The sequence below is a fragment of the Mucor velutinosus genome (assembly GCF_035048745.1).
Source record: "Mucor velutinosus strain NIH1002 chromosome Unknown tig00001549, whole genome shotgun sequence".
Lineage (NCBI taxonomy): Eukaryota > Fungi > Mucoromycota > Mucoromycetes > Mucorales > Mucoraceae > Mucor > Mucor velutinosus.
In genome coordinates, this window is record NW_027041929.1 from 818,495 (window position 1) to 833,552 (window position 15,058).

The following is a 15,058-nucleotide window of genomic DNA, read 5'->3' on the forward strand; positions in this document are numbered from 1 at the left end:
GAAAAAAAAAAAAAAAAAAAAAAAAAGTACGAGGTACAATACTATCCCAAGTTCCCCTTCGCAACAGATGACTGTACCTTGCAACATGGAGCCATACTGCTACACACTAAAGCTTCATTATTCATGATGATGTTACCCGGAGTACTCCGACCTTTGTTCATTCTACGTTACGTTTGCATCCTCTGATTGGGGATTGCCCCTTTCATGTGCTGCAATATATCTTGAAACCTATTTATATAGAATGCAGAATAGGGGAAGAGAAAAAGACCTATATACAACAAGATAGAGCATAAGGTGGCCAACATTCGCAGGCAATTAAGGAGATAGTGTTGCCATGGATACATATAAATCAAGGCAACTGTTAATCAATCCCTCTTTCTTTTTCTCTTTATTTTTCATCAATGTTGTTTCAATTCAACTATCAATTCTTGTCTCGCAAACAGTTTAATATTACGCCCGCTGTAACGGCAACAAAAACAAATAATGCATGTCAAAAGCTAAAGTCTCCAGAAGTGGATGGTCCAGTTGATCATGTTGCATTTGTCATTCATGTAAGTGGGCTGGTCTTGCCGTTGTTTGTGTTACCACAAGCTTTGCTCTTCATGGATCAATGATTAACAGGCTTTTCATTTTTCCCTCACAGGGCATTGGTCAGGTATTATTCAACTCGCCTCAGAATGCTATATCATAGTTGACTAATGCAGTTCACACTAAACAGCAAACAGAAAAGTTTGGATTCTTTCAAAAGCACTGTAAGTGGTTTTATAGAGTGCGCGCGCAGGAATTCACTTTTATGATTCGTCTATATAGTGCAAGGCCTGTTTGATACAACAAATCACGTTGTGGAAGAAAACGCGCCTCATAGACAGATCAATGTCCAGTATGTCCCTGTGGAGTGGCACAAGCACATTCATGAAGAGACTGACATGGCTATGGATGATATCACTTTGCGGTCCATCCCTTCCATGCGCATGGTCAATAACGACTATCTTGCAGATGCCTTCTTTTATCTCTCCAAAGAGCGAGGTCAAAGCATCATTACTCATGTTACAAACACCTTTAATGCAGCCTACAATCAATTTATAAAGACTAATCCAGGGTTCAGCGGCAAGGTGGTCATTTTAGCTTACTCGTAAGTTGTTTAGCAGTATAATGAAAATTAATTTATGCATACTCACATACATTGATTACAGGTTAGGTGGCATCATTACATGGGATATACTCTCAAATCAAGCAAGGCCTGGCACTACAAAGAAAGATATTCAGCAGCACTCAAAACTGGATCTTGACTTTCCTGCCTTGCATTTCAAACCTGATTACTTATTCAACCTGGGGAGCCCCCTGAGCGCCTTCTTGACAGTCAGAAACCAAGACCCCAAATTATACCATCCTGATCCAAGCATTGTATTTGAAAATATATTCCACCCCTTTGACCCATTGGCTTATCGGTTTGAGCCCATGCTCCATATTGACTACAGGGACAAGACTGCTGTATTGATAGAGGACAGTGCTGCCACCAAGGGGGATCGTCGTCAACAAGAATGTCTTTACAGAAATAACAACATGGAGTTGCAGCAAATCCTTGGTGGCAATAACGTGAGCAGCTTGTTCTCAACCCTTAAACGTTATTTCTCTTCTGGTGCTAATAGAAGCAACCCCTTTTCCTTCTCCCCTTCCAAACAGCAGCAACAACAAGATCGGGATGCTTCCATTTCCGCCACCTCCACGCCAAAGCTTTCGCTGGATTGCAGTACAGAATATGGAGATGATGAATTTGAAGATGAAAGCATCACAACACCCATTAACACGATGGATGCTGATCCATTCATCTACGCACAAGCAGACGCTATGATGACTGGCAGTAGCAACTATGATCAAAAGAAGCGTAACTCATTTGTGCTGGAAGAAGGAAATCAGACACCCGAGAAGAAAAGGAGACGAAAAAGCTACACTCAGGATGATCACCTTGTTTTAAACACTACCATTACGAAATCGAGTCGAGCAGTGTCCCATGCTAGTACTGGCTGTAGCAATAGAATTGATTATGTACTGAGACCAGAACGCTTTATGGGGTTCTTGCAAAAGAACGAGTACGTCAGTGGTCTTACGGCTCACTTCTCCTACTGGACAAACAGGGATTTGATGTGGCACATTGTTCGTCGACTCGAGCCTGATGTATAAACTTTTCGGCTCTTCTACTTTAGTACATTGCATAGAGAGAGAGAGAGAGAGAGAGAGAGAGAGAGAGAGAGAAAAATCCTCCCTTCTAATTCATACATTGCATTTGAAATAAAACTACTTTAATAATGATGTTTATACCGAGATGACTAAACGCATGTGCAAAGTAAACTAACAACAAGATTATGTAAGGGGGGGGTTTTTTTTTTATTTAGTTAAATAGGTAAATATATAACGAGAAGAAGAAGAAGAAGAAGAAGAGATAAAACGACAGTTAGATATGTAATGATAGATAAAAGAGAATATAATGAGGAAAAGAGAGGAAGGGGTTTAGGGCTGGTATTTTGGAGTAGTAAAAGGATGCTATGTATAATATATGATGAATTACTAAATGAATGAATAAATTTATCTTAAGCTAGCAGTTTGTGCAGATCCAGCACCAACACCATCAATCAACATCATGTCGTTGCTATCCATAAATTGGCTGTAGTTCTCGTACAAGGACTGATTTGCATTGAATCCAAATGAGGAATTGGAAGACGTAGAGGTGGAGGAGGACGAAGGTTGAAGGCCTGGAATCAGCATGTTGGTATCTGTGGCTGCGGGGGCTGCAGTAGGTAAGTGTGACAATGACCGTGCTCTCGCTGCCATGATCGAGGTGCCCTCATCCACCATGTAGCTTGATACACTCAACAGAGGTGGAGCTATACCATTTTGATGTGCCTCAGCTGCTGCAATGATCATGGGATCAACAAAATCATTGATTGTTGTAGATGAGGAGGTGGTATGAGCGGCAGAAGTAGGCGGCAAAGCATTCAAAAGAGGCCAATCTTGAAAGTTGAACTGTTGCTGCTGTTGTTGGTGTCGAAGAGGATGCGAAGATCCATTGGTAGTAGTGTTATTGGAGCACATGGAGCCTGTCAAATCAGTCGTGTATGAAGGAAAGTAGTAAGTGGGCGATGGATTGATAAAGTCAGTAGGTGAAGTAGTCGACGCTGAAGTAAAGTAGAATGGAGGAGATGTCATGGCCGTCGTATAGTTCATGTTGCTGAAAGCAGTAGCAGTAGCAGCAGAAGTACTGATGGCAGTGCTCGTATTAATAGCTGATGTCGGTGTATAGGACTTCTCCTTTTTCATACTATTCGATTTCAATTTACTGCTATGATTAGCTCTCTGCTTGCCGCCGGTACCATTGACGGCTTCATTGTTACTCTTTTGTAATTTCTCAGAAGAACCATTATTCTTGTCAGGACCGGGTGTTGTTGAAGAAGCAACGGATGCAGCGGCAGCAGCAGCAGCAGCCCTTCTACCTCTTGCAGCCCTTTGCTCGCCTCTTAATCTCAGTTGAGCAACGATGGAGCGAGATTCTTGGAGATCTTTTTCCGTTTTAAGCATACGAGATGTGAGTGTAGCATTGTTGTGTTTAGCAGTGAGATCTCCTCCTCCTCCTCCTCCTCCTATCAGAGGATCGTTCGCACAAACAGTTCGTACGAGAGCACGCTGTGATTCAAGGTCGTCTTCGATTCTTCTGATTCTTGCTTCCAATTGAGACAGGTTATCAATGAATGGGTCGACGTTGGTGGGTTGGGTGTTGCGAGATCGACGAGAGCTTGGATAGGCACATAAAACACCGGTTGTTAGGCAACGAGTACAATTGGGATGCTCCCCGTCGCAACGGACCTGAATTCAGGTTGAGTTAGTATGTTGCAGAGGTACTCGATGCTTCTCAAATGTACCTTTTTATGATGACAACGATAACAAGCAATAGGCGCTCTGGGTCTCTTCATTGAAGGATGCATACGAGTCATTGTATTTGTATCACCACTTGCATTGGCTGAATTGGATTTCTTGTTGGTGGCATTGGCAGGAGAAGAAGAATTGGTATGATTGGTATTATTGTATGAATGCATAGTATTTGTTATCAATAGCTCTTGTTAAAGGAAAAAGAAAGGAATGGGGGGTGGGCTATCGTTGTATAGAAAGATATAAAAGAGAAGAAGAAAGTAAAATGATATTTCCATGGCATGTCAATGTTTATATAGCCTCTTCATGTGAGTTATTACCAGTATGATCTCCCCTTTCTCTTTGATGAAACGTAAGATTCACCCCTCTTTACTTTGATAGCTGTGTTGACTCCTAAGAGTGTGTGTTTTTTGGGATTTTACCCTCGTCTAGCTTGAAATATATTAATAAGTTAATTTTAATACCTGATCAGCTTCTTATGGTGTTCTCATTTGATGTCGTAATAGCCAATTCATGTGTTAAATACACCAAAGAGACAACATGAAACAGCTGCAGATAGAGAGACGCATCATAGGAGAGAGGTACAATGAGAGATCTGTAGCCATATAGTATACATGATTTGTGGGAAAAAAAAAAGACTAACCTTTTGATGGTCGACATTGAAATTACTAAAACCTTTTAATGTCAAAAATATAGGAGATGCATATAGTATGCTCGCATGGATAAAGTTACTGGATAGATGAGGCTGCTTACCAGTAATTTGTGTAGGGATCGATCCATAGCTTCATAAAGCTCAATTTCACCATGCCATCGACACGCCAATTGAACCCGTGAACCCTCTTTCAGTTTCCTATACACACTGCTATCTGATTACTAAAAATAAATGCATGATTGAACATACCAACATGAAAGTCATTCAACATGCGTATTGACTACACGCAACATGGATAGATGTTATTCTCTTATAATTTGAAATTAACTATTCGACACTATAAACTCCTGGTTACTTAACTAAATACCAGATGTGCATGTTGTTTCATTTTTAAAGAAAATAACTTTATATACTACTACTACTACTACTACTACCACTGCTACTACTACTACTACTACTACTACTACTACTACTACTACGAATCATGTAACAAAGAAGAGATTAAGGGGATAATTTACACAACTTAACAGGCACATCCACTAGAATTTTGTCCATTGGCACCAGCTCCACGCAAAAGGTCAAGTCTTGCATTATTGCCATTTCCTCCAGCAACTCGTGATCCATTTCTATTGTTTGCAAGATAATCGTGAGGGATATTTTTGGCTGTATAAAGGATAGAGGTTAGATCATGTGAACAATGAGATTAGCTATACTGCATCTCACCAATCTCTGTGAATACTTCATCCACATTTGCAGCGGTTCTAGCACTGGTCTCGAAAAATAAGAGACCAGCTTCAGATGCATAAGCAGATGCCTCTTCATAAGTTACTTGTCTGCTAGTGCTGTTGTCGTCTTGCTCATCATCGTCTTGTTGCTCATTGCCTCCCTCTACTAAATCAAGCTTATTGCCGACGAGGGCAATCACAATTTGTGAGTTTGCTTGGCGCTGTAATTCCTTGACCCAGCCTTTTGCTTTATCCAAAGTAGACTATATATTGAGAAGAGGATAAATGTTTTAGCATGAATGAAACACATTTTCAGCAAGGCAATACCTACAGATTTTGTGATATCGTACATGACAATGGCTGCTTGAGCATTTCTATAATACATGGGTGCTAATGAATGAAATCTCTCTTGTCCTGCAGTATCCCAAATCTCATATTTCACTGTGCGATCATCGACTGTGCACTTTTGTGTCAAGAAGGCGGCTAGAAGGATCTTAGTTGATGCAGTTGTGTGCATTATCATCTCAATACTCACCGCCAATGGTGGGTTCTCTGTTTTCTGCGTATTCACGATTGACGAAACGTACAACAAGACTGGATTTACCAACAGCCGATTCACCTGTAAGAATGGTTGATGATAAGGTTACTTGCTGATGCCAAGTCTAGAGCATTCACTCATTTCATTTACCTAGCAATACAAGCTTCACTGGTACAGGTCTTCTGTCATTGGAAGCATTAGCATTTACTGCTGTAGTATTGGTTGTTTGTGTAGGTGCAGACATTTTTCAAATTTTATATATATATATATATATATACTGGAAGAAAAAAAAAAGGCTCTATATATAAGAAGCGAGGGAAACAGGGAGAAATTAAAGATGTGCTATCAGTGTTTGTTAAGTGCGAACCACGTCACTTGCAGTGCGAGAGTAGAAGGAGCTTCTCTCCTGCCTTCATGTTGTAGTGTTTCACCGAGTTCATCATTGTATCCCACCATCCTTAATCGGGTTTTGATAAAAAAATGATGATATAATGATGCCTGCTTGCTTTGAGATTCTCTTTTTCTCTTTTTCCTCTTCTTTTTCAACTGAACAAATACAACACCATCTCTAAAATGCCTCTTGTTACTATGGATATGAACTTGAACGTCTCTTTAAAGAAAGCTGGAATTACTCCCAATAGTAAGTTTTTTTTTTTTTTTTTTTTTTTTTGATGGACGGGGTCCCTTTTTACTCGAGATTAATCACGACAATACTCTCTAGTTGTCCCCGAGGATTTCACTCCTTCTACTCTGGTCAGTGCCACTTACGCTAACGGTGAAGATGTTGCTTTGGGTAACTTTATTAAGCCTTCAGAATCCGCTGATACTCCCAAAGTGACATTTATTGCTCCTGATGAAACTGCAGAATATACTCTTTTAGTGGTAAGATTTGAATATTAGCACGTTGTTTTTGCATAATGGCGTACTCAATCCAATGTGTGTGTGTGTGTGTAGGTTGATCCTGATGCTCCTACTAAGGAAGATCCCAAGTGGGGTCCTTATCGTCATTGGGTTATTACAAACATTCCTGGTAAGCTGTGAGTAGAGACGCGGTGAGAGTTGGAGAAGCTGACAGTGTGTATCCTCTATGATAGCTTCTGGTGATTTCAGTAAAGGTAATGCCTTGGCGCCTTATAATGGTCCTGCTCCTCCACCCAAGACTCGCGATCATCGTTACATCTTTTTGCTTTACAAGCAACCCAGAACTCAAGCAGACTTCGGTACTTTAGCTAAAGAGAGCAACAACTGGGATTTCAAAGCCTTCGCTAACCAACATAATCTTGAATTGATTGGCGTTAACTTTTTCATTTCTCGTAATGATGATAACTAAAGAATAAAAAGTGTTTTACTAATCGTGGATATAATTACCCGCTTCATGAAAAAGATCAAATACACGTATCGCTTTTTCAAACACATGTTGACATTTGCAGGAATATACAGGCAGTATTCGTATCAAAGGGAGCTATTTCACTGTAACCAAGTGATGGAATTAGATATATGTTATCTCAATAAGTCTTTGCAGCGTGATAATCTATACTTTGCACACCCTTGAATGTTCAATCAATGCATTCATGCTTCTGTTGTTGGGTTGCATTGATGGTTGCATTTTGAAACGCGTTTAATGATGAATGAACCAAGGAAAAGACGCAAACGAACAAACCATACCCTGAGATTAGAGCTTTTTATTTTGGACTCTTGCTTTGATTTGATGTAACTATCGATTGTTTCATGAATCTAACAACTGCAGCAGTAATTTAACAGAATAAAAAAAAAATGCTTTCGTAGCTGGAAATTTTCTAATTCAAAGTCGACTTTTTTTCAAAATTGAAACGTTTTTTGGGGAATTCGACTATATAAATCGTAATCATCGCGCCTTGCAGCTCTATACTTACTAGCAGCTCTTTCCGAGGCGCAACTGATGGTACCATCCAAGCGACACTTTTACAACAAGAATACTGTGCAAATTGCAAAAGTTTAATAAACACATTTTGGCAAAAAAGTCAATTTTTCCACTATGTAACTTTCAAAATTAGAATTCTACACGATGCATCGAGTCTCCAGCATCATTTTAACTATACAAACACCATATTGGAAAATGCTCTCTTCAAAGCAAAAATGCGATCAAGTGATTTTGATCCAAATTGCCTTGCTATACCTCGTCCAAAATCGAGAGTTTCATCGATTTTTTCTTGACCCAAAAAAAAATTGAGATAAAGCATCATAGAGCAAGTACGAGTCGAGAGAAATCGTTTTGTGTCATTCTTACGATCTAAACGGCCCGTAACACGAGCTATACGCCCTCATGGGTGCCCTGATTTTGCTGTAATTGAGTATACCATGGACTCATGGATGAGCAAGAGGTGGTCCCGGCAATATTTCCAACTGTAATGTTATTGTGTCAACTAGGGTTGATGGTGTGCATCGTACGATACTCATATTATCACTTGTAGTTAGGTATTATTATGCGATCTTGAGACAATAATCAATAGAGGATCTGCTAAATTTGCAGGAGCAATGACCTGATCTAGCAGAGCCATGCAAAGAGCTTGTTCCGTAGTATGATACAAGATATCAAGTATCGTTGATACCATTGAGAAAAATATGCAAGAAATCACTATTGCTTCCTAAATAGCTCAGATCTTCCAGTGACATTTACTATTTCGTGAGACATTGCACATTATCACTGCTATGCCTTAACTAAGGCAACCGCTCAGAATAACAGTAAATATAAGACTAGCAAGGCTTTGGCTGATCATTTATTGAGCTGACAAATGTATTTTGTGCTTGCAAGTACATGTTTTTACTTAGATACCATAGCATCCATCAAAATCAGAGTTTCAGCGTCATGCCAACTCAGACACCGAAAAATCTGTGGGGTATATTTTCGTGATCTAGACTGTATTGTGCACCTAACAATCGAACTTTTGCTTGGCCTAGGTTGCACCACAGGAACAGTTGAGTTGGTATTGCACAAGATCAACGAACACTATCAATTTATTGATTGGCGATTTGTAATTAGATTCAGGTTGCTTTGATTGGTTTATTATGGCAAATATTGAACTTTGACGGAAAGCCAATCCACCATGAAATTCGCATGATTAATACGAATTTGCTAATCACATAAAGACTGATTGGCAAATTTTGGGAAACAACTGTCCAAAGCGTTATTATCTATCGTGTTTGCACATAGCATTTGTCATGTCTCATATGTCTCGAGAAAACATGCACTAAACCTTAAAGCTATGATGAATAGAAATTACATCATTTGGTATATTGATATGTGAATAGTACTTGCTTATCTATATAGCTTTAATTGGAAATATGATTGACAGAAGGCATATAATACACACACACACACACACACATGCCATCTGATTTACTTGGCTGATGCGTTTCGAGACAAGAAAGCGCAATGTATACACAATTCCTAATGGCCCCGACCAATGAAGTTCTTCATGGATTTGCTTCTTTAGAAAGATGATGGTAATACAATGCAACTATAGTGCCAAGTCATCTATGAAAAAACGCCCAAAATAGCTAAATATAATATGGGTAACAATGTAAACACGCAATAACAGTAAAAAAGAATGCGATAGAATAGGTTTTATTGAATACGAGACATAAAATTACATGGATATTTTTCTTAAATGATTCAATTTCCCAGAACTGAGTAAGCGTTCACGGAAACTGAGATGGTTTTGATTATAATTTTCATCGGCAGGAATGATGAAACTGGGAGCTGAATGTGGATGAGGATGTTGATGATGAACATGAGGACGCTGTTGCCATTCATCGGAAGGCATGACCAAAGCAGCAGGAGTAGAAAATGAAATGCTATTAGAGTTATTTACAATTTGAGAGGACAAAGGAAGAGATGCATGCTGGAGGGTGGGGGAGGTAGTCGTGGAGGTGGTGGGCGTGTCAATCATGGCAGGAATGGAGATGGAATGGTAATCGCCACTGTTGGAAGATGCTGTATGAGTAGTGGGGTAAAGAGATTGATGAGGCTGAATGTTGTGCTTGGTTAAGAGAGCTTGTTGAACACGCAATTGCTCTTGCAATAACTCGAGCTGTTTTTGTTGGTTTTTGTGAGCAATCAAGGCCGCAATTGCACTGGGAGGTAGGTTGGAGTGCTTCTTCAATGTCTTTTGTTGGACTCTCTGCTGCAGCTGAACAAGTCTATCTTTTAATGCCTTGTTACGCTTATCAAGCTGTTTGATATAGTCAACAGATTTGAAAAGAATAGTGCTCTTGGAGTTGTTGATGTTCTTTAGAGTAGGAATGATTTCAGTCAGCTCCTTGAATCCACCGCGAATTGTGTTGCGTCTCTTTTGTTCAGATGCTATATGGTTTGCACGCTTTTGGTCATCTGAAAGAAGCTCTCTGTTCTTCTTGTTGGTTTCTTCATCATCTTCCACCATTTCCTGATAAGGTCTCTTGGACTTGATATTCCCATGACTCAACAGGCTGTTGGATGAGGGCACCTCGTGATGACCAATGAACTCCTAAATGCGAAGTTTGAGTAACATGTAAAAGTGTGGGAAAATTATCTTTGTCTACCTTTTTGATTTGATTTTCTTCGAGGAAATTATTGAGAAACTCGTTGAATGATTTTTGCTGCTGTTCGTTTTCGTCATTCAATGCAATTGTGTGGAGATTGGGCTCATTGAATGATTCGGGCTCTTGCAAATCATCAAAATCGTAAGCACTAGAGACTGAATCTGCACGGCCAGTGTAGAGAGAGGGCAATGGGTCCCAAATAGAGGATGTGCTGCTGCTTGTGCTGGTAACACTGGAAGTTTTGTGGGCAGGATCGTATTCCATGGTAGTAGCTTATAGATGTGGTTGGGGTTGGTGTTAGGGTTGTGGTTGTGGTTTGGTGAAAACAAGTAGAAAATAAATAAATGGTAAAGGAGAAAAAGACAGAGAGTGATGGAGCGAGAGAGCGAGAGAGCGAAAGCGAAAGCGAAAGCGAGAGACCGGCCGAAAGCGTTTAATGTTCTTGTTGGATTTTATAATAAAGGCGTTGTATTTATTATCATTCAGAAATGGACAAACAATATAAAGTACAAAATAAGATTTCTTGAGAGGAAAAAGAGGGCCAGAATAAAAGAAAATGTCTCATTTTATTAGGAAAATTTGTCTGTAGTGTAACTTGCCCTTCTTTCCTTTTGGACGAGAGGCCCTTTGAACCCTTCTTAAACCTACACCCGGTTTTCTCCGCTTGAAAAACGGCTATTTTGCTTTGAAGCTGATTCATAAGGTTTCACATGGACCAAATTGTATACGCATTCTGGGCTGTTTCCATAGTTCCTCACTCTTTCCTTCCGCGGGATAAGGCTGTTCATCATACGTCTTCCCCGCAAAAATGATGAACGTTAAATGGCTATACAAATGCAGAAATGGAAGGAAATCAGTCAGTTTGTGAATCTCGATAAAAGAGAAAGAGCGAGTGTGTCTTGATTTATCATTTAAAATGAATCATCATTATCTTCATTGGTATTCTAGTCATTTTTACTCAATTCTTTTTGATAACGTGGGAGATTTAATATCAAACGAGTGATGCTGAAATGAAAAATAAAGAAGAAAAGGCGGGGGGATTTGTGAAACCACAAAATCATACGTGAAATATTGGGATAAATGTTTGAGTGGGATCCCAGAATACTACAGGCAATTTCAGATGAGTACGCGCATTGAGATGTGTAGGTTTCAGATTCTTGCCTTCAAGTAAGCATCAAGCGTTTTTTTTGCCATGTTTACATTTGAGACTTTAATGATATGAAATACATGATTACCAATTTGAGCTACCCCACGTTTATAATTTCAAACTCACGTTCCATCCCAATGTACTACTGCAATTTGTAATGGCAAATCGATTAGCATGTAGTTTGCTCCGAGGAATACAATATATTTTAGGGGCTGGTGCTAGATGTAAAGGCACAAATATTCCCTCTGTGTATGTAGAGCCACTCACCCACATTTGTGACTTTTTTCGTATAGTTGAATAACATTTTCATATGATAAAGAAGAATTTGCTGTTTGGGTATCATCATCGTGAGCAACATCACTATTACAAAAGAGGTGGTGTATTGCTAAAAAGTTGGTCAATGGACCCCAACCTTTCTTCTCTTCATCACATCATGACCCCTCCTTCACCTAGTTACTTTTTTTTTTTTGGGTCGGAGACTTTCAGATCAGGAAACTGTTACATCTTTCTGGAGGAATTGAACATAATTGAGATGCCTTTTCTTGCGGTTGGAAAGGCGGACATTTTGTTGCGTATTATAGATTGATTGCTTTGTTCTATTTTCAGTCTATGAGTCATTTGTTAAAGTAAGGAACAAAAATTGTATAAAGTAGAAAAAGCAAAGGAAACAAAAAACTAGGAAGAGAGGGGGGAAGAGAAAATTCATCGCGATATTTATGTATTTTGAATAGAAGCAGAAAATATACACATTTGTAAATATATTCATTTTCTGTTGTATATAGACGTGAGATTCCTGAACAGCCCGAATTTCACGCTCAATAGCAAGACCACATACCAAAACTGCACCCGGGTTTTAGCGCATCGCTTGCTCAATGATTGGATGAATCATTAATTGTGGGGTAAATTAGCGTCTTTGCTACATGTTTAAGCTTTTTGGTCGAATATATTTGGCAATTTGACATTTTGATATCAACATTTGGTTGAGGGTCTGATCGAGAGAATTGTATACATAGTTTGCATAAAAAGGGACGATCTCTTCTCTGTGAATTGCTTGGAAAATCGGGGTCATTGCAATCCAAAACCTACAGCCATCACTTATGTCATTCACTCTTCAAAAGTACTAGGTTATATGCTGTGTCAGCGCTACTTATTATAAATATTCAACCTAAGCATGCTAGTTTGAACGGAAGACGCATTTCAATGCTGGCATTTGAATCATTGCAGATTACCATAAAAGGATATCTAGATCAAAAAATATCGGAGTTTAGCGTTGATGAAAAGCAGGTACCAGAGTGCTTCCTAAGCTCAGGTTATTCTACTTGACATACGTAATAGAGTACCTCTCAATGCTCTTACGAGCTAATACATTAACGGATACTAAAACTCCCAAACCCTCAACAAAAGAAAAGGAAGCTGACAGATTCTTTTTGATGGTTAGCCAGGCTGACTAGCGTCCTCAGATATTAAAAGCCAAAACACAAGCAAAGAAAGATAATCAATAGAAGCTACAATATTCTTAATTTGCAGCTCTCTTCTCATAGGTCAAATAAACACTGATTAGCTCCATGATAAGGGAGGCATTATTGCGTTTGTCAGTCAACCCAGTTAAAAGTCCGCATATTTCTCATTCTTCTAGATTGGCCAGATAATAGTTAAAATCGACTTGATTGATCTATTCTGTGGGAATCGACTATATAAACTGTAATGATCACCCCATGGTTTCTAGTACATTTTTGTAGTACTTTTCGAAGCGCATCCAACGGTGCAAGTTATACTAGCTCTTTTGAATAAGGCTATTGAGCAATTTTTGAAAAAACGACATATGGTTTTTGGCAGAATTGTCGAGATGATACATATCAAAGTCTCAGAAAGTCAATTTTAGCGATTGCTTTGGATCAAGAGAGACATTTTGATTTAACATATACCTTATTGAAAGTCTTCATTTTTGGGGTCAAAAACGAGATTGTTTGATTTTTGATGATTTTCCATGAGGTACCCCTCATGCCTTTGAGTCGATTTTTGCCCATGTTTCTTTGGTCCCAAAAAAGTTGAATAAAGGTATTTGCAAGTAAATGCTAGATGAAAGCAATTGCTTGGCGCTATCCCAGCAGTCTAAAACGGCTTGTAATTCGAGAAATTACTGCTTGAATGTATCCGAATTTTTGCTGTATTTTGCATACTCTTTGAGTAATAAAAGATAATGCAAGTATGTTGTCTGCCCATGCATGAATTGGTTCCATTAATACAGATGTGGATCACCCGAGAAGAGCCAGATCCACAGTGATGAAAGGCAATAATGGACAACTAGGGAGTTTACATGAGCGAGATGTTGGAAAAAGTTTACAGTGCTTTGATGACATGAACAAACGCGATCAACAGTGTGAGTTGCCACCGCGTAGGCTGGTTTCTACCAAAAAGAAGCAACGGCAGGGAATCACGCAATGCATATACGCATTCGTCTGTAATTAAGAGTAGCTACCAGAGATGAGCAAGCCATATGAGCATCAAAACAGCAGGATATTCGACAGTAACTGGTAGGCGTGTCAGATTATTAGCTATCCAAAGCTTGTTTTGGAAAGAATTCATCAGAGAAGCGTACAGCCATACATGGACTATTTCGTGCTATAGACTAATCATTTCCTGTAATGAAATCCTACTTGATGTCATGGTATTTTTCTTGAATAATGCAATTCTGACCACAGGCATGCATCAGCGCATCAGCATCAATGGCGTATTTCGCCAGAGCTTCGTTATGCTATGTTGATATAAATATTGATCACTGCAGCTTTTCTTGCTCTGTAATCACACGTTTGCCAAGATATCGTATATCATGTCTAACATGCACTTTGAGGCTTGATAGGCCAACCTTTGGTCATGGTACAGAGATAAGAACACTCTGTCGGCTAGTCATGCTTTGATATGGCATTGAGCTTCCTGATATTCTATATATTTTTTTCAGGATTAATTACATTACTTTTGTCATGTGCAAGATATGAGAGAATATAATTTTTTGTACTCACTATGCTAATACATTTTGCTGGCAGATGGGCAAAAAGAAACCAGTGAAATAGCATCATTCCAATTGCGCTAGCCCCACATTTGTATAATACAGAAAGGGGTTTTTACCCCCCTTTCAAGGAAATCCCTCGCTCGACTGGTGCCCGATACAAGGGTCGTTTTGATAGATCAAACTTTTTGATAATGATGAGTTGCTGCATTAGATTGATAGTGTGATCCACCATATGAAATATTGGCCGTGAGTCTTCTATTGAAATAATAAAGGTCTACGAAATTTACAAAGCTGGGATGGTTTGTTTGTTTGTTTTTCTGTCCTAGTGTTGTTGTAATCTTTCATGGTGATCCTACACACTAATATCATGCAACTGGTGTAAACAGCATCATCCAAGCCCAGAAGCAATCGATAATATAATGATGACGGTATCACATACAGCAGGCATATATATATATATATATATATATAGGTTACGCATTTGTTCGCATAGTACCATCACTTG

General features: G+C 39.1%; 5 protein-coding genes across 5 annotated transcripts; 2 read left to right on the forward strand and 3 right to left on the reverse strand.

The window, feature by feature from the left end:
• Positions 1-401: 401 nt before the first annotated feature.
• On the forward strand, positions 402-2,181 carry ATC70_007200 (uncharacterized protein; the record flags this gene model as incomplete). Its single annotated transcript, XM_064826464.1, has 5 exons — positions 402-551; positions 644-655; positions 719-752; positions 811-1,132; positions 1,194-2,181. The coding sequence occupies 5 exons, from the start codon at positions 402-404 to the stop codon at positions 2,179-2,181; spliced, it is 1,506 nt and encodes a 501-aa protein (XP_064676562.1).
• Positions 2,182-2,583: 402 nt separating this feature from the next.
• ATC70_007201 (uncharacterized protein) lies at positions 2,584-4,088 on the reverse strand (the record flags this gene model as incomplete). Its single annotated transcript, XM_064826465.1, has 2 exons — positions 2,584-3,858; positions 3,915-4,088. 2 exons carry the CDS (start codon positions 4,086-4,088, stop codon positions 2,584-2,586), a joined length of 1,449 nt encoding a protein of 482 aa, XP_064676563.1.
• Positions 4,089-5,096: 1,008 nt separating this feature from the next.
• On the reverse strand, positions 5,097-6,080 carry ATC70_007202 (uncharacterized protein; the record flags this gene model as incomplete). The annotated part of the gene is made up of 5 exons (XM_064826466.1): positions 5,097-5,236; positions 5,297-5,561; positions 5,630-5,781; positions 5,834-5,917; positions 5,987-6,080. The coding sequence occupies 5 exons, from the start codon at positions 6,078-6,080 to the stop codon at positions 5,097-5,099; spliced, it is 735 nt and encodes a 244-aa protein (XP_064676564.1).
• A 329-nt stretch (positions 6,081-6,409) lies between these two features.
• Positions 6,410-7,166, forward strand: ATC70_007203 (uncharacterized protein; the record flags this gene model as incomplete). Its single annotated transcript, XM_064826467.1, has 4 exons — positions 6,410-6,476; positions 6,558-6,718; positions 6,791-6,866; positions 6,931-7,166. The coding sequence occupies 4 exons, from the start codon at positions 6,410-6,412 to the stop codon at positions 7,164-7,166; spliced, it is 540 nt and encodes a 179-aa protein (XP_064676565.1).
• Positions 7,167-9,462: 2,296 nt separating this feature from the next.
• ATC70_007204 (uncharacterized protein) lies at positions 9,463-10,660 on the reverse strand (the record flags this gene model as incomplete). Its single annotated transcript, XM_064826468.1, has 2 exons — positions 9,463-10,341; positions 10,397-10,660. The coding sequence occupies 2 exons, from the start codon at positions 10,658-10,660 to the stop codon at positions 9,463-9,465; spliced, it is 1,143 nt and encodes a 380-aa protein (XP_064676566.1).
• Between the last annotated feature and the right edge of the window lie 4,398 nt (positions 10,661-15,058).